This window comes from Pipra filicauda, unplaced genomic scaffold (assembly GCF_003945595.2).
Source record: "Pipra filicauda isolate LSUMZ 115617 unplaced genomic scaffold, ASM394559v2 scaffold244_size1468961_pilon, whole genome shotgun sequence".
Classification (NCBI taxonomy): domain Eukaryota; kingdom Metazoa; phylum Chordata; class Aves; order Passeriformes; family Pipridae; genus Pipra; species Pipra filicauda.
In genome coordinates this window covers 89,396-105,755 of record NW_024104359.1, presented here as the reverse complement: position 1 = coordinate 105,755, position 16,360 = coordinate 89,396, and the positions used below count along the sequence as shown (strand labels likewise).

At 43.4% G+C, this 16,360-nt stretch overlaps 2 protein-coding genes across 2 annotated transcripts in view; one reads left to right on the top strand and one right to left on the bottom strand.

Moving 5' to 3' along the window:
- Positions 1 to 16,303, bottom strand: part of LRRC31 (leucine rich repeat containing 31) — a 45,050-nt gene extending 28,747 nt beyond the window's left edge. Inside the window, exons 1-4 of the mRNA XM_039381877.1 lie at positions 15,620 to 16,303; positions 11,790 to 11,931; positions 9,208 to 9,409; positions 93 to 177 (exon numbers count right to left, since the gene is read on the bottom strand). The gene's annotated coding sequence lies outside the window, so the exon portion shown is untranslated. The remainder of the gene's footprint in view (positions 1 to 92; positions 178 to 9,207; positions 9,410 to 11,789; positions 11,932 to 15,619) is intronic.
- On the top strand, positions 124 to 7,661 carry SAMD7 (sterile alpha motif domain containing 7). The gene is made up of 8 exons (XM_027733265.2): positions 124 to 226; positions 953 to 1,079; positions 1,219 to 1,355; positions 2,456 to 2,534; positions 4,883 to 5,562; positions 6,209 to 6,330; positions 6,596 to 6,706; positions 7,389 to 7,661. Exons 1-8 carry the CDS (start codon positions 124 to 126, stop codon positions 7,659 to 7,661), a joined length of 1,632 nt encoding a protein of 543 aa, XP_027589066.2.
- Positions 16,304 to 16,360: the final 57 nt, after the last annotated feature.

Below are 16,360 nucleotides of genomic sequence, written 5' to 3'. Positions count from 1 at the left end.
GCTTCTCTGAGAAATAACTGGCATAACCTGCTCTGTTCCCCACATTGTTGAATGTCTTTCTTCTCTTTGGCCCTGCTGATTCAGATCCTTACCCCAGCAAAGCCGGTGCTGTCTCCTTGCAGCATGACTCCTCGGGAGCACATGAGGAAGATGTCTATCCTGGGGGAACAAGGAGCACTGGAAGAGAAGCACCTGTACCGATTAGCAAGTGGAATGGCAGCAGGAGGTGAGCAGGGAGAAACCCAAACTACATCTGTTTATAGGATTGCTAATTCCTCTACAATATACAAAAACCAGCCAGCAACAGGTTGGATGTCTTAAAAAGGCATTTCAAATTTATCTTAGGAGTAACTGCAGAAATCTTTCTCTAAGGTGATTTAAAGTTAACACAGGGGCTCTTGGAATTCTGAATTTGATTAAGAGATGCTGAGCATCTGAAAGACAAGTCAAGGTCACAAAAGAACTTAGCAACAAAAGCCATAGCTGGACATTATGATGTTCTGGCTCACCATTGTAGGCTCTTCTTTCTAGGGTTGATGTTTCATGACAAGGCAGGTTCTAGCTAGTATGATTTTTCTAAAAATGAAACTATATTTGAAATAAAAGCTGTCTCAAGCAGAGAACTTAACATCCATGGCTATCTTCTTCTATTTCATAGTGTCATGTGAATTACTATTCATTGTAAATTGTCCTTTTGTACACTTGACTGTGCACATCCTTGTTTAGTTTTAATGCAGTTTGATTGTATAAATTTGCATTATTTAAAAAAAGCAGTTATGGTGGCAGCAGAAACATATTTTTTAGTTGCTGCTATTAAAAAAAAAAGTGTGATTTGCTAACTCGTACTTGAGGGGAAAAAAACAATCATTTTTTTCTGGTAAAGTTGTATTGCAGACAGAATGACTTTCTAAGTTAGCACACTGACCCCAGAGCTGTGTCTGCTTTGTGCCAGAGCTGCGGCAGCGGCAGGAGATGCTCATGAGGAATCAGCTGATGGCAGTGAACCCCCAGCTGATGGCGCCGGGCCAGCAGAGGGTGCAGGCGATCCCCGCCCAGTTTGAGCCGCGCCTGGTCGACAGGTACAGGGCACCATTTCCCTGTTACAGCACTGCAGTTATTAACAACTGTGCTGTCCCTGAGCATGTACAGACCTTTGATTATTCTTAACTAAGCAGTGTCCTCTGCATTTCTGAACGTTGGGGTTTTTTTCCCTCCTAGAGACCTGTTACCTTCCACTGAAATGATGGCCTCGGCTGATCCCAGACAAATCCACATATCCTCCCACCTTGGACCCACAGTCCCGCAGCACCCAAACGTGCCAAATATATTGGCCAACCGAGTTTACCCAGGCCCAGGTAACGAAGCAGCGTCTGCATCCTGAAAAGTGAGAGTGTGTAAATGAGAGAGCAAACTGCACCTACTGGTTTGCCCTTGGTTTGTTGGTAGTATCAGCAACAGTTTATTTTCTTTAGAAAAACAGTCTCACTGAGTGGAAACAGCCTGTCCACCAGAGAATCTAAACTGTGCCAGTTTAGGTCTAAACGCATCCATTTTAGCTCTTGCTAAATACACTGTTTTCAAAGTCATTTGCATGTTTTTCTACTCGCTTTTTCTTTCTGTATTTTCCAAGCATTTTCACATCTGAAAAGAAGGCTGTAGCTAAACAAATGAGCCCAATCAACAGCACTTTCACACTACATTTAACTCTTGCTCTTGTATGAGTATTGGCTGCTTTTTACTGATCATATTCTATAATGATAATATCACATGCCACCTTATTCATGTAGGGCAACTGCAAGTCCTTTTAATAAATGTTTAAAATTACAGGACATAGCTCCCAGGGGAAGGCTGGATATCACAACCGTGGCACTCGTGTCATGCTGCACATAAATTTACATATCACTTCATACAAAGTGATCTCATGGTTCCTTTTTTGAGATGAGTGAATGAATTCTCAATGTCACATTGATTTATAAAGAAGTATTTCTGGCTTCAGCTTTTTTTCCCACCTAATGTGGATCTCAAATAAGACATTCCCTCGAGAGGAAATGTAATTTAAAATTACATGGGCTCCAGGCTGAAAACAGTCTTGAAGGATCAGGTTTGCTTTGCTCAGTTGATGGTTATTGTTTTCTGAGCAGTTATATGTGCTTCAAGGACTCCAACTAAAACCACCCTGCTGTCTCCTTTCTTTATCGATAACAGCAGATATTCCTAACTACAGATCTGATCCTGCAAACACCTAATGCTGGACTTCACGTTTCTTCTACTCATTCCCACCAAAGCAATGATCACAAATAGGATTTGACTTAAAGTCATATCTGCTTCCTGGTGGAGTCCATAGTCAAAGTCTTAAAAAGCTTTTTAAAGTGTCTCTGCATTGCTTTGGGGTTTGTGCACTTGCTTGAGGAAACAAGTGAATTTTAAAGACTTATATTTTCTCCTTTCCTTTAAGGATACAGCTTTCTACAACCAGAATCCATGGAAGCTGTGGCCAGAAGACAGGAACTGGCTCAAAAGCAAAATATTGCCAGGTAATCCATAGCAAGCTTTGCTCTGAGGTGCCTGCCAGGATTAGGGCAGTTGGCAATTACTAAAGCACACATTTACTATTTACAGTGGTTGAGATATTTTTTCAAGTCATCCAGAGAAGCAGAGGGCCCTTGATTATCTATTAAGACCTGAAGATACCTGATATAAGAAAAAGAAACAAACCCTTTAGCTTGGTTAAGGAAACAAAGAAACTCCAGCCTCAGCCCTTGAACTCTCGATTCAAACACCCTGAAGTTACAAAAATTCAGAAACAAATTCAAACCTTCCAGCTGTGTGCTGTCACACACATTTTAAGCCTCTACAGCTGGGCCCCTGGGATAATTAGCTATGTGTCCACCCTACCAGGGTGGGCAGCTTTCTTAATTTATCAAATAGTTGGACTATCAGGGTGATTATAGAGAAGTCCACTAATTTGTTCCAGTGTGAGTGTAATCAGTAGCTGGTTAAGTAACCAGCAGTGCCCTCCCTCACAGCTACACCATTTCCATAGCAGAACTCTAAACTCAACCACTCCCGCCCTGGGCTGCAGCACAGCACTCAGTGGTGTCTCACACACAGTGAGACTAAGAGCAAAGAACAGATAAATTATGAGTAGGCATCTGAAGAGAATTATGACAGAAGTGTTTTAGGCTCTTCAGTCAACAAAGCTTGATTATTAGCTTGATTATTGCACAAGATTTGCATCAGCAATGCACTTCCCTTAGCTGTTACCACATGGAAAAGCCCTGAGAAAAACAAGTAAAATAACCAGCAGCAAGCATGACCATCACATCCAGTCTCAGCCACATCAGAGCTGGCCCTACCTGTTCAGGCTCTTCCCTCAGCCCACAAAACCCAGAAAAACCCCAACATAAAAAAACCCAGCCTAAATCCATGAAATAATCTTTTACCTCAATTTTTTTCCACCCTGGCAATTTCCACTTTTTTCACACTGCTTTGTGCAGCACACATCACCTTTAGAGCTGCCTTTGGTCCTTTCACCTGTTACAGAAATTAGGTGTTGACAGCCTCCTGCACTTCCTGCAGTTGTGCTGCTGAGCACCTGGGCCCAAATCCTTGTTCTCCAAGGGACTCTGCCTCATGTCAAAGCTCAGTGATTCCCCATCTGCTGGTCCTCAGAGGAACAGACCATCTCATCTGGACGAGTAGCAGGAATGTAATTCTGTCTGCTGCTTATCTCCGCTTCAAGAGCTGTGTGGGGGTAATGGCAGTGGGGCAAGACATACAAGGACATGGTACACAGACAAAACACTTCCTTTGGATCTCTGAAAGCAGAAAATCAATAATTCAGAGGCTGTTGCAAAGATGAAAAGAGGGCAGAGAAAAATCCCTGAATGGAGTGATCAACTAATTCCTGCTCAAACCAAAAATCTGAATAGATAGCTTTTGCCCAAACTGTTTCTCCAACAATTTTCCACTCTTCTAGAAGTCAGAGTCTCTCTGACCTGTTATCCTCATTGCAGTGTTAAGAAAGCTATCTTGGTGAACTTCACAGGTCGTTTTCCAAAGAAAGATGCAGAAATCCCACTGAAAGCTCCTCAGAGCTCCTCTAGGAGTTCTAGTTTTCCGTTTGGACACTGGCTTGGCTCCAGAGAAAGCTGATGCCAGCAAAGGTTGGTACAGCAGAGACAAATACTACTCCTTGTAGTTTCCATATCCCACTAGTAAGCCCTCCTACCCACTATTCCAGGGGCAGGAAGCTGGCACAGACTCTGGAGCATTGGCTTTATCCATAAGGAAGGAGATCAGCTGAACACTTACCACCTGGATCTAATCTTTTCACACTCAGAGCCGTGCTCCGGTGCCAGGCACTATGGAGAGTTACCCAAGGGACTTTGCATTAGCTCTGAATGTCATGTTCCAGAGATAATAAAATTCTAGTTCTTCATCATTTGCAATATCAGTGGAATTTTGCAGTTTTCAGTATAGTTTTCTGATTAGTAATGTAATTCACTTATTTTCTTTAGTCTCCAACCCTTAGGACCCTGGAGACAATTTTTCAAACCCCAAGTGAGCATAATCACCTCATTTCCTGGATTTCCAATACACAAATGACACTTTTTTGCCTGAAATATTATCTAGGGGCATCCCACGGAAGATATACTTTCCCTTCCTTTTAGCTTACCCTATGTGTGTGACAGCACATTAAATACAGCCAGTTTGCCATTCCATCTGCAGTTTGTGCCCTCTCACACACAGCACTGTAGGGGAGAGACAAGACAAGCAGTTCTCTTGCCTATTCAATTATCTGAGTTTTCATTTGTGCTGAAAAAAAAGGTGATGAAGGAACTGAGCTGCCCTAACTGCCCCTGCTCTGTGTGTCTCTTAGAATGGAGATGGAGATGAGTGCTATTTTTCAGCAAAAGGAAATGGAGAAAGCCCATCGGAAAGGACTGCTGGGCCTGGAAGCACCTTTCCTTTACCATGGGATGCCAGCAAGTCCCATTGCTTTCCGTGGCAGGCACAGGCTACCTGAGGGCCACCTTCCCAGTGACTTGTACGTTCACCGCAGCACCCTGGATGAAATCCATGGGAACACCATGCTCATGGCAACCAGCCCGTACCCGCCAGTGACCACACTCCAAAGGGAGAGGGGTCGTCGGCCAGGGAGAAGAGCTGGAAACCACAAAACTGCCGACTGCAGTGCCAATGGCACGAAGAACCAGGCTGAGGACAAACCCACGGACTCTGCCTCAGCTGCAGTGGATGATGAGAAAGAAGACAAGAAAGAAATAGAGGTGGAGGCACCAAACAAACACGAGCAAAGCAAAAACCAGACTGAGCCATCTGCAGTTGCCAAAAACTGTAAAGAGTTTGAGCAAGGCTTGAGAAAGAACTGTGCTACTCATGAAATTTCTACTGAAACCAACAGCTGCAGCAACACAAATGAGAAGGAAGCCAATAGCTCCTGTGCTGCTTTTGATGACAAATACATGTACCCTTCTGCAATCCCATTCTCAGCATTACCATATGGATTTCCAGTACCCAACAACCCATTGCTACCTTCAGGTTTGTCAGATCTCCAGATTACAGTTATATGTTGATATCATTTGGTTTTATTGATATGGTCTCATTTCTTCCCCTAGTTTTAAGTAAATTTTTGTTAAGGTAGAGTCATTGCAACTAAATGTAGAATTCATATGCTGCAAACAGTAATAACTGAATTCAATTCCTGCTTTAAAAATGAATATCAATTAAAATAAACAAAATTGCTGACTGAAATTGTGAGTTAGTCTCTCCCTTCTGCCCATAACTTTTCTATGTGTCCTAACTCTCAATAGGCACTATGGGTTAGCAAAGGCTTGGTTCTGTTCTACTGACATAGTAGTAAAATTAAAGTAACAGTAACATCTAAGGAATCAAAAATATTGGATAATGTACTCATTAGAGGAAATACTGCAGCATCATTTGTATGTGTAGTGACTGGTAGGTACAGTGCCAGCAGTAAACAAAAAAAAAAAACCAAAAAAATCCCCTCCAGATCCAGGTGCTACTGACTATCTGGTGGCTTTTTGTCCAAGACTGTCTGTGACTACACACTGCTATTAATTTATTGGGTTCTGGAGAAGTGTAAAAATTTTCATGTTAACAACCACTTCCTCCTGATTTGCCAGCAAAATTCTCTGACCATAACTTCTGTGTTTCCTCCTCCAAGGAGCACATGGCCTGATCCTGAATGGAGAAGACATTTCCTCCATCGAAGACATTCGCAAGTGGACTGTTGATGACGTGCACAACTTCATCGTCAGCCTCCCAGGCTGCTCAGATTATGCCCAGGTGATTATAAACATTCATCACGTTCTCAGTTCTTTAGGACCATCTAGATTTAAAGGTCACCAAATAAATGTAAATGTGAGAGGGTAACTGGTTGTCACAAAGTTACAAATATAATAGCAGTTTTCATTGTGCTGTTAGGAGATGAATACAAAGATAAATCAATAAAATTATTATTTCCTCCTTTTATTCTTTGTGTCTCAGGATTAAGCATAAAAAGCAATCAGTCTGTTTTAGCACACTATGATGTGTTTTATCATTTCATCAGATATTTAAAGACCATGCTATTGATGGAGAAACCCTCCCACTGCTAACAGAGGAACATCTCCTGGACACAATGGGATTAAAACTCGGACCAGCATTAAAAATCCGCTCTCAGGTATGATCATTAAATGTATGCCCAAGTCACAGACACATGAATGAGCCAGAAGCTCACAGGATGAAATTTTTCCAAACTAAACCGCTTTTTTTTTCACTGATAAGGTAACTACCATAATATTGGGAGAAAAGAAATTACTCCAGCATAGTTTGCTTTTGCTTCTCTGCATGTTACCACAGCACACAGAGAGACCCTAAGGAATATGATCATACATTTTCCAGAGACAGTTAGTCTCTCTATGTTTACAGTTTTCTGCCCTTAATTTCATCCACTAATACCAACTCTCTGTGTGTTTCTGTTGTTGTCTGGTTCTTTTCTTTTTTCTTTTCTCTCACTCTTCTGTCCTTAAAACCACCTTCCCCACTCCTGGCTGGCAGTTTGCCTTCCCTCTCTCCCGGGGGTGTTGCTGCTCTCAGGGAGCAGGAGGATCCTGCAGTCAGGCCCCACAGTCCCAAGCTGAGTATTGACAAGCTCCTTCCACAACCCGGGCTTAGAAAAATAAGAGAGAGGGAAAATGCAAGAGATTTTTTTTTTCGCTTTTGCTAATCACTGATAACCCTTGGAGATGGCTGGGATCCCCTGGATGTCCCTGGCGTTGCTACACGAGAGTCAACCTTGATGTCTAATGGCGTTAACAGTGTCTCGAGAAGCGATTGCTGCGATTGTGCCTTTGTCTTTAAAGGTGTCCCGACGCCTGGGAAACGTGTTCTACATGATGAATCTCCCTCTGCCGGTGCCCCTGCCCCCTGCTGCCGGGAAACCCTCGGAGCAGCCCTCTGACATGGCCTCCCCTCTGCACTGCAACAGCAGCGGGGACACGCTGGACAGTCCCTGCTCTCAGGACCCAGAAACTTCCCAAGCAGTGGAACAGATCGTTTCAGAAAGCAGGGAAAATCCCTGTGACACAGCTGGGTCTCAGGCTGACTTCCAGATGATCGCTTTCCAGAAAAGTTGAGCTAAGACCAGGACACAACATGTTCTTAGTAATACAGGAACCTCTAGTTACAGTGTTTGAGAAGAAGCTACAGCCTGAAACCTCTGTGTGGCTGAAGGAAATAAGCTGCCAGTGCAGCATGAGGAAGTGTAGTATCTCAGAGGCGTTAAAAATGCAACTACTTTCAAGTGCAATTCATTGAAAAGAATACCACTATAGTTAGCAGGGAAATTTTTTTTTCATTAAAGTCCAGTGGCATTACTGAAAGCTGTCAGAGACTCAGAGTGCACTGTCTGTCTTACATCTGTCTTACACTGTGTTCCTGTGGGCTGCTGAGAAACTACTTGGGAAAGTCACAGCTTCCACACACAGCTGACTCCTCCTCCTACTGAACAAAATTTATATTTATATGGAATTCATTGGGAGAGTATGGAATTACCTTCAGAACACAGAGAAATTTGAGTTAATCCCATTGCTATTCCAGAACTAAGCCTTTCTAAGTGCCTGGGAAGGGTATACAGGGTATAAAAAAGATACACGGATTAAACGCTGGACATGAAAATACCATGTGTGACAGTAATTTTAATTTTATTAATTTTAATTATTCCAAGGCATTCTTATCACCAGGGCTGGAATTTGCTTCGTGTGACTGCACAGCTGAGAGGAGTTTAGGGAGAAGCACCAGCAGACTCTGCCATGAAGATCAGTTGCTGGAGGACAGTAATGTTCCTGCAGGCACCAGGCTCAAACCCACCTGGTTCCTGCCAACCTCTGCCAGAACAACCTTCCCCTTGGCCTGCCTGGGAAAGCCATGGAAAGCTGTTCACTCAGCAGCATGCTCAGTGTTCTTTTTGGAAAAAGACATCCATTTTTGCCTGAAAACTCCCTTTTCTCTGCAAAAATATGGTTTCCCCTCACTTGTGCTACTGATGAGTCATTATCTCGCAACAAACAAGAACAAGAGAACAAGAAATAGAGCTTTTGGCTAAGAATAAACCCCCAGCATTTATTGTGATTTCTGTGTGACTTATCTTTGTTCCCTCTGGAGGGGCTTGTTCATACACTGGTTTTCCACTGAGGCTTTGGAAGTCAGTATATTTCCACTCTTCTCCTTGCGAGAACACTTCTTTACTCCAAAGGACACACAAATATTTTTGATAATTGAAGTTCTGTGAATTGAGGTTTGACAAATTGTGGATCTGCTGTATGTTGCTACTTTAGATTCGCTCCCCTTAGCTTAGTTTGTGTGGCCTCAAGTACTTAAAGCCCAAGAGGTATAAAGCTGTTTAGATGGTGAGAGGCTAAACACATGAGGAGGGAGAGTATTTTCATATTCTGTTCTTTTACTTTAGCTTAAGATAACTTATTTTATGTCTTTGCTATATTTGTGCACTCAATAATGTGTAATTAGATGTTTGCAACAGCGACTTCAGATGTTCATCTTATTATACTGTCCAAACCTTGCAGCCTTTGGAAGAAGGGCAAATACCTATGTTCTTTTTAGCATGTGCAACAATTTCTAACTTATTTTTGTACAACTGACAATCATGTTGACAGTGTCACTTACCTAATTAAACACACTCAATGACGTGGTTTTCAAATGGCATCCTACCTCCTCACTGTACGAAATATTCGACTCAATCCACACGAGACTTTCTCCACCCTGGAAGAGGAATCCCTGACACGGCTCCAGGTGAGTCAGGCCACGAGATGTCGCTGCAAAGCCGCGCGAGGTCACCTGCTGCCCTCCCGAGGGAAATGCAGCACACCTGAGGGACAGGTAAAAGGGCAAGGATGTGAAGAAACTGAACCTGTTTTTCTAAAGTAGCAGCAGAGAAGCTTGACTTGCAATCCCATATGCCAGGGAGGAATGACTGAAATGTGGTTCTGAAGAGTGTGATTATTTCTGTGAATGGTTCAGACGTGAACGATGCCAAAAGCTGAGAAAGTTGGGATGAAAACTCTGCAGTCTCGTGCTACTTCTGCAACTGAAAAACACCCCAAACACCTGATCCTTTACACACACTGGGCACTTCTTCCCAAAATGACAAAAAAAAAATGACTTCATGGCTTCCTGTACTCAGGGGAGATGTGCTGGAGCAGCCAAAATGCAATAAGGCTTGGACTGCAAACAGCTGTGGAGTGAAATAGGAAGGAAAGGGATTTAGCTAAACAGACATAGTTGATTCTATTTCTAATGAAGGAAATACCACTGGTAATGAATGTTTCCTCTGCTACAAACACTTCAAAGAAAATGAAGGAAAAAAAGTTTAAAATAAATTAAAAAAAACCATAGAATCAGTAGACAGACCAATATTTCCAGGCTTTGATGTGCTTTCATGAATTATGTTCATGTGTAAACGTTGAGGCCTTACTGATTCTTATGTTTTTTGACTTTTTGTGCTTATTCCAGCTGCAAAGGGGTTCAGGTAGCAATCACAAGTAACTAAAAAAGCTGGCAGAACTCTGCCACTTAATGACTTCCTGGTGTCTGTGCCACCACTGCATTCATTTCTTCTGCTATGGCACTAAAATCCCAAGGGGATGCAGATGACTTATTTTGAGTGGCATCATTAGAAATGGTTCACTTAACATCTGTTGCTGTGTTAGTTCATAGCAGTGATGCAGTTAATGAAGAAGAGAATGTTTTTTGTAAGAGGTAGATGTATCTGATTTTGTATCTACACTAAATGTGTGGGCTACCAGGGACAGAGACTTCCCTTTCTTTTTTTAATAGGGCTGAGGTTAAAGACAAGATTAATAAAAAGGTACAATAAACGTATAACAAAATGGTTCTGTACTATAAATAACACACCTAGGAAAGTCCTGAAAAAGAAGAAATGGCTTATCCTTCCTATGACAACCTGGGTTTCTGACCTTATGATTGCTGCATATGGTGATGATGTGGAATATATACTCACACAGAGCCAAACAGATCATTCTCTGCTCAATTCCACAGGTGAAAAATCTCTAAAAAATGCTATGAATATACAAGTGAGGAGAATCCCCACCTGGTCCAAATCAGGTATTCATTCTAATCCAGCACACAAACACAAGAGCAGGCAGCCAGATCCACAGGGCAGTGGTATTTCAAACTGACCCATACCCATGCCACCAGCTATTTTATAAAAATTTAAATTTAAAAACTTCATATTATTGTGAATCTGCCACAAAATAATTTTCAGAATGTTAAATTATCCTTTAAGTGTGAACCACAAAAAAAATCACCTCTAGTTTTTAAAATTGCCTCTATTTTTTAAACTAAGAAGAAACTTCTCATATTTTTGACTTTACCCTCACAGAATGTTGATTGGTTGTGCAGTGTTTTGAGTCACCTTCAGCATCAGAAATTTTACAGGAAAGCACCCCAAACTAGACACAGCTCATTTTGGTACCTTGCTCTGACAATGTTCTATCTAAGCCCTCTGTCATTCACTGGAAAATAACAAGTCTACTCTATCACAGAATGGTTTGGGCTGGAAGTGACCTTACAGATCATCCAGTTCCAGCCCACTGTGTTCATCAGGGTTCTGTTACCTGTAGTGGTTGGTTTTGATTAGCCCCTCATGCTATAATAAAGAGCTGTAGCTATATTGCTATGGCAATTGCAGTATAATAGTACTTGTTGTAGTAAGAGAAAACCTGACCTCTCCTTTCTCACTTGTTTAGGGTTTGGGGTTCTTTTGCAGTTGCAAGGCTCCTTTCCTTTCTTTGGGAAGGCTTTGCTCCTACTCTCACCTATACTGAGGTCACAAGAATTACTCTGTTAGCTTGGACTTTATGCAGTCCCTTCCTTTGTCTCATTGCCAAGTTTGCCCAAGCCTGTTTTCTCCCAGACAGACATTAATTCTGTACTACCCACATGTTCTTCTTGAACCACCAATTTCCCTGTTAGTGAGGCTGCAAAGCCCTTAACCCAGCCCACAGAAAACCTATCAAGACCTATTGTCTGTGTTGTATAGAGAATGATGCAGTATTTTTTCCTGCAGTACAGCAAAGACATGAATAGATGTTTTGATTTATCAAAATTTAAAAGCACATGTGGCATCTGTGTGTGTGAATTGCTGACATAAATATCAATCAAACAAAACAGTAAAGCAGAAAAAGCACTGCTGACCATGGGGGAAAAAAAGAAAGCATCAAGCCAACCTGGTTCTCCTCTTTGCTGATTAGCTTTCAGTCCCAGGGTTCAAACAGCTCTGCACAGCTGGGATTCTTGGGACTCCAGCAGTTCCTAAATGGTTTGCATTGAAGGATGGTCTGTAAAGCTCTCACTGGCTTCTGGTTCAATCTGTTAAATGGAGGGAAGTAAACTCAAGACTCACATTTTTATATAACAAATATTTTTAACTCAACCACTTGTAGTCATAACAACAAATCTATGATTTTTATAAAACAATAAAAAATAGTTTTTCCTAATGCCATATCCTTAAATATTACCATTCTTATCCTCCCCTCCTGCCACTGCCAAAAATACAGAGATACTAGCAAGCCCATTTCATGTATTTTTTTTTCTCCGAATCTCAGCTGGTTCTTAAAAAAATGTATTGATGTGTTTTCCATTTATGTGTGCAGGTACATCCCCACTGACTCCAGCACAGTCTGACTGACAGTGGTCTTTAGGAAGATCTGATGTGCCACCCCACACCAGGAGAGATATGCCCTTAATGTCCTTATTAGGGTTCAACAGTTATTACTAAAATGAGAATATACTCTTGCAGTGAACAAAGCTGGTATTTGAAATAGATGCAATTAATTGCAGAAGGAACAGAATCAGGAGAAATGATTTCTTAGCTCACCTGTGACTTTTGTCGATTATATGTATCAAATAATTCCGAGTTGTATAGAAATGAAAAGGAACTTGAATGAGAGGAATTATTTAAGAAGCTTCTTAGTGAAAGATAATTCTGGAGATTTGTCTGATGAATCTTTGTTGTTCTGCTAAATTAAAAGCTAAGTGGCTAACTAAATATTTATAAGTTTCAGAGATGAAAGTGACTCAGGATATGTCTACAGTGGAACGTGTTTCTTAGTTATGACTCATGTATTTGTGGGTGGATTTTAGCTGAACCTGCCTTGACAGTATGTGATGCTGTACAGCACAAGGCCCCTATTCCTTATGCTTTGAACCCATAATCGGTGCTGAAGCTGACTGGATGAAAAGGGAGGTCAGTCCAGAGCCTGCATCCAGATATCACCTGCAGATGATCTAGGAGATGTCTCCTAACATATTGCCGGAGAATTTGTCTTCCTTCCTCCCTCCCTCCCTCCCCTCCTTCCCTTCCTGCCCCTCAACAGAATAGGTGAGGTAATTGTGATTTGTGTTTTCCCCTCTCTTCCCCCAAAGCCAGAAGGATTATCCATGGGTCCATAAGCTTCTTGCAAGTGAATGGTTTGTTCAGCAAACACTTGCTCTCACTTCTGGTGTGACTTCAGCTTCTGTTTTGCAGAAGGCTGCGTGACTCCAGAGAGAATTAGAGACATGGTTGTAATTCAATTGCCAACATGTAGCCTTGTCCTTCTGATGTGTATGTCACAGTGGTAAGTCCACATGGTCTTATGGATCCAGGATGACTGAGCCCAAAGCAATCAGATAACAGAGAGCACGAATGCAAATAAATTGACAGGAACAAGTGAATTTAAGGGCATAAGAAAATATGTACCAGAAAGAGTAGAACATCACCTATCTCAGTGTCCTGCCTCAGGGGCCAAGAGAGGACACCTAAAGGAGAGCATAAGAACAAAGCAAACCTTTCAGAATAATTTCTTTATCTCCAGGGACCTATTTCACAAACAGAGGTGATTTCTGTATTTAACAGTAGCTCGTGATGCATTTTCATTCCATTGATGTATCCAGCTGTTTTTTTGACTAAGTTTCCAGTATCCTTACTGCTGTGTTATATCACACAGCTGGGGCGAAGAAGAGGGAAAGTAAGCTAATGAAATGCTGTTGGTTTGGCTTCAGTTGAAAGAGGAAACCACCCCTCTTGTATGCAATATCCTTCCCAACAGCAATTCTGAATCTACCCTAATCACAAGGGCAGTTGGCCCCTTAGGGGCTGTGACTTCACTGTGAGGTTCTGAAATGCTGCTTTTTGCAGCCTTCCCCTCAGCTGACAGACACTGATCTTAAACACAAGCAGTTTGAACCTTCACTTCCACTCCCTGTTTTTTTTTGGGATTCAGCCATTTGCTTCTCTCGTGTTTGTATCATACTGATGACTGCAAATAAACTTGTTCCAGGTACACTTCAGTCTTGCTCTGCTCTGTGCTCCATAGTGGTAGGTCCATCCAGTGCATTACACAGGAGGACACATTCCCTGGCCCAGTTTCCATCCCTCAGTCCTTTCTTAGAGATCTGCTTAAAGCGATGGGTTTGTTCCCTGTGCTGCTCCATGCCCAGCTGTCCTAGGAAGAGCTCCTGCAACTTAGTGTTTCTCAAAGTTCAGATGAATTAAAATTTCTGGAGGGGAGAGGGGGAAAGCAAAATAGAGATTAACCAGATAGTCAAGGTGCTTTTCTGGCAGCAAACAGCTTGATGTTCTGCAGATAACATACCATGCCAAAAAAAAATCCTGCAAAATGAAGAGCTAAGCATTAAAAATGGGTTTATGAATCAGCAATAGATTCAAAGAGACAGGGAGCAGAGGGAAGTAAGATCTTAAAAGAGCCCAAAAGTAGAGGCATGAGGGATGATGACCCATCACGAGGTGATTGCATCCTTCAAGAGGAGGGCAGTGTGACTAGGCAGGAGTATGGTTCCAAACTGCATCTTCCATGCAGCAGGGAGAGCTTCACAGCTGAAATTCAGCTTGTGCCTGTGCAGGTAGAGCAGAGGGTCTGAGCTATGCAGTGCTAAAATCCTTACTGCAGGCATCATGTATTATTAGCAATCTGTAAGTTACAAGTGGCTGAAATAACTTCTGCAAGAAAGCCTCCATGTCAGATGGGCTTTTATGTTACTGTAAGTCAAGCAGAAGAAATAACTGCTTGAATTATTGCCAGCTTAAAACATACATTTTTTAATAAATGCAGTTTGCCTACTTTTTACAAGGCATTGTTTTATTGTAACCATAAAAACTTCAATTCCCTTTCCCTAGTTTATCTTTTGAATTACACTTTTCTGGTTGACTCGCTCTGCAGTCAGTCAGCTTAATTTGTAACTTGTATAGATTTTCTGCCCAGCAACAGCAAAAGGAAAACATTCAACAGAAAAAGATGTCGTACCAGCAAGAGCACAAAACCTGGCACAGTGACTGAGGGGCAAATACGCTGCTGGAAATGTTTTTAGGTTCTTAATTGCCCAGTTTTCAACCTGAGAGGTTCCAAAATTGTAGGCACAAGAAGGGGCAACAAGATCTGAGAGGACTGAACAAGACGACACAGCACTGCACATACTTTTCCATCCCAAAGTGCCAGGGTGTGGTTTGGAAACATGGAGCCAGGATAAACGATTATACGCTTTGCTAACTTCAGTGACCTCACAGCGCAAGTATGTGGGACAACCTCAGGCAAAGGGCCCTTCTGCTTTATATAGGTTGCTTTCTGACTCTAATTCTATAAGTAAATGAGGAGGTCTGGGCAGTGAATCTGTTTAAATAGGTATCAGCTAACAAAGGCCTGCTGCATAGAACATCTTTGCGGCCTAACATATTATGGAGGAGTATCAGAACTAAATGTATAGATTTTTACAGCCAAAGAGCTGGAGAACTGCTGGGTTACTGGACTGAGGGGAGACAATGAGGGGCTGATTGGGGACGGTGAGGGACTGATGAGGGACAATGAGGGGCTGAGGCACTGAGGGGCTCTTTTCAGTGGTGCTCAGCAACAGGACAAGGAGTAATGGCCATAAACTAAAACACAAGAAGTTCCGCCTCAACATGAGGATGAATTTCTTCACATTGAGGGTGGCAGAGCACTGCAACAGCTGTCCAGGGAGGTCATGGAGTTTCCCTCTCTTGGAGACATTCCAAACCCACCTGGACGCGTTCCTGTGTCATCTGCTTCAGGTGACCCTGCCTGGGCAGGGGGGATGAACTGGATGATTTCCAGAGGTCCCTTCCAACCCTAACAGCCCTGGGGTTCTGTAGCGGGACTGTGAAGGGAAGGCGGTGAGAGGCTGGGGGACCGAGGTGTGGTGGTGAGGAGCTGAGGGGGAGCAGTGAGGGACCGAGACCGCTGAGACGGGACGGCGACGGGAGGGCGCTGAGGGGTTGAGGCGGGATGAGGGGCTGAGGCGGGATGAGGGGCTGAGGCGGGATGAGGGACTGAGAGGAGGCGGTGAGGGGCTGAGGCAGAATGAACTGAGGGACCGAGGCGCGGTGCTGAGGCGGGCCGTGGCGGGAGGGCACTTAGGGTCGGCGAAAGATCCGCGAAGGGACCGAGGGACTGAGGCGCTGAAGGGCTGATAGGGAGGCACTGGAGGACCGAGGCGGACTGAGGGGTTCAGGGGCTGAGGCGGGATGAGGGACGGTGAGGGGCTAAGGCAGAATAACCCGCCGAGGGACTGAGGCAAACTCATGGACCGAGGTCGGGCACTGAGGGACCGAGGCTGGTCGATGAGGCGCTGAGGGACCGAGGCGGGGCACTGAGAGACCGCAGCCGGCCGCTGAGGCGCCGAGGCACTGATGGACCGAGGCGGGTGGATGCGGCGCTGAGGGGCGGGCGGGGGACGGCGCTGGGCGGAGGCGCTGAGGGCGCGCCCCCTCCCCGCCCCTCGC

Bases quoted from the DNA above. Each gene is read 5' to 3' on its own strand.
- SAMD7 (XM_027733265.2), top strand. From the start codon at position 124: ATGACTCCTCGGGAGCACATGAGGAAGATGTCTATCCTGGGGGAACAA. The intron at 1,356-2,455 runs GTAACGAAGCAG...CTTTCCTTTAAG, and splicing joins CCGAGTTTACCCAGGCCCAG to GATACAGCTTTCTACAACCA. The intron at 5,563-6,208 runs GTTTGTCAGATC...TCCTCCTCCAAG, and splicing joins CAACCCATTGCTACCTTCAG to GAGCACATGGCCTGATCCTG.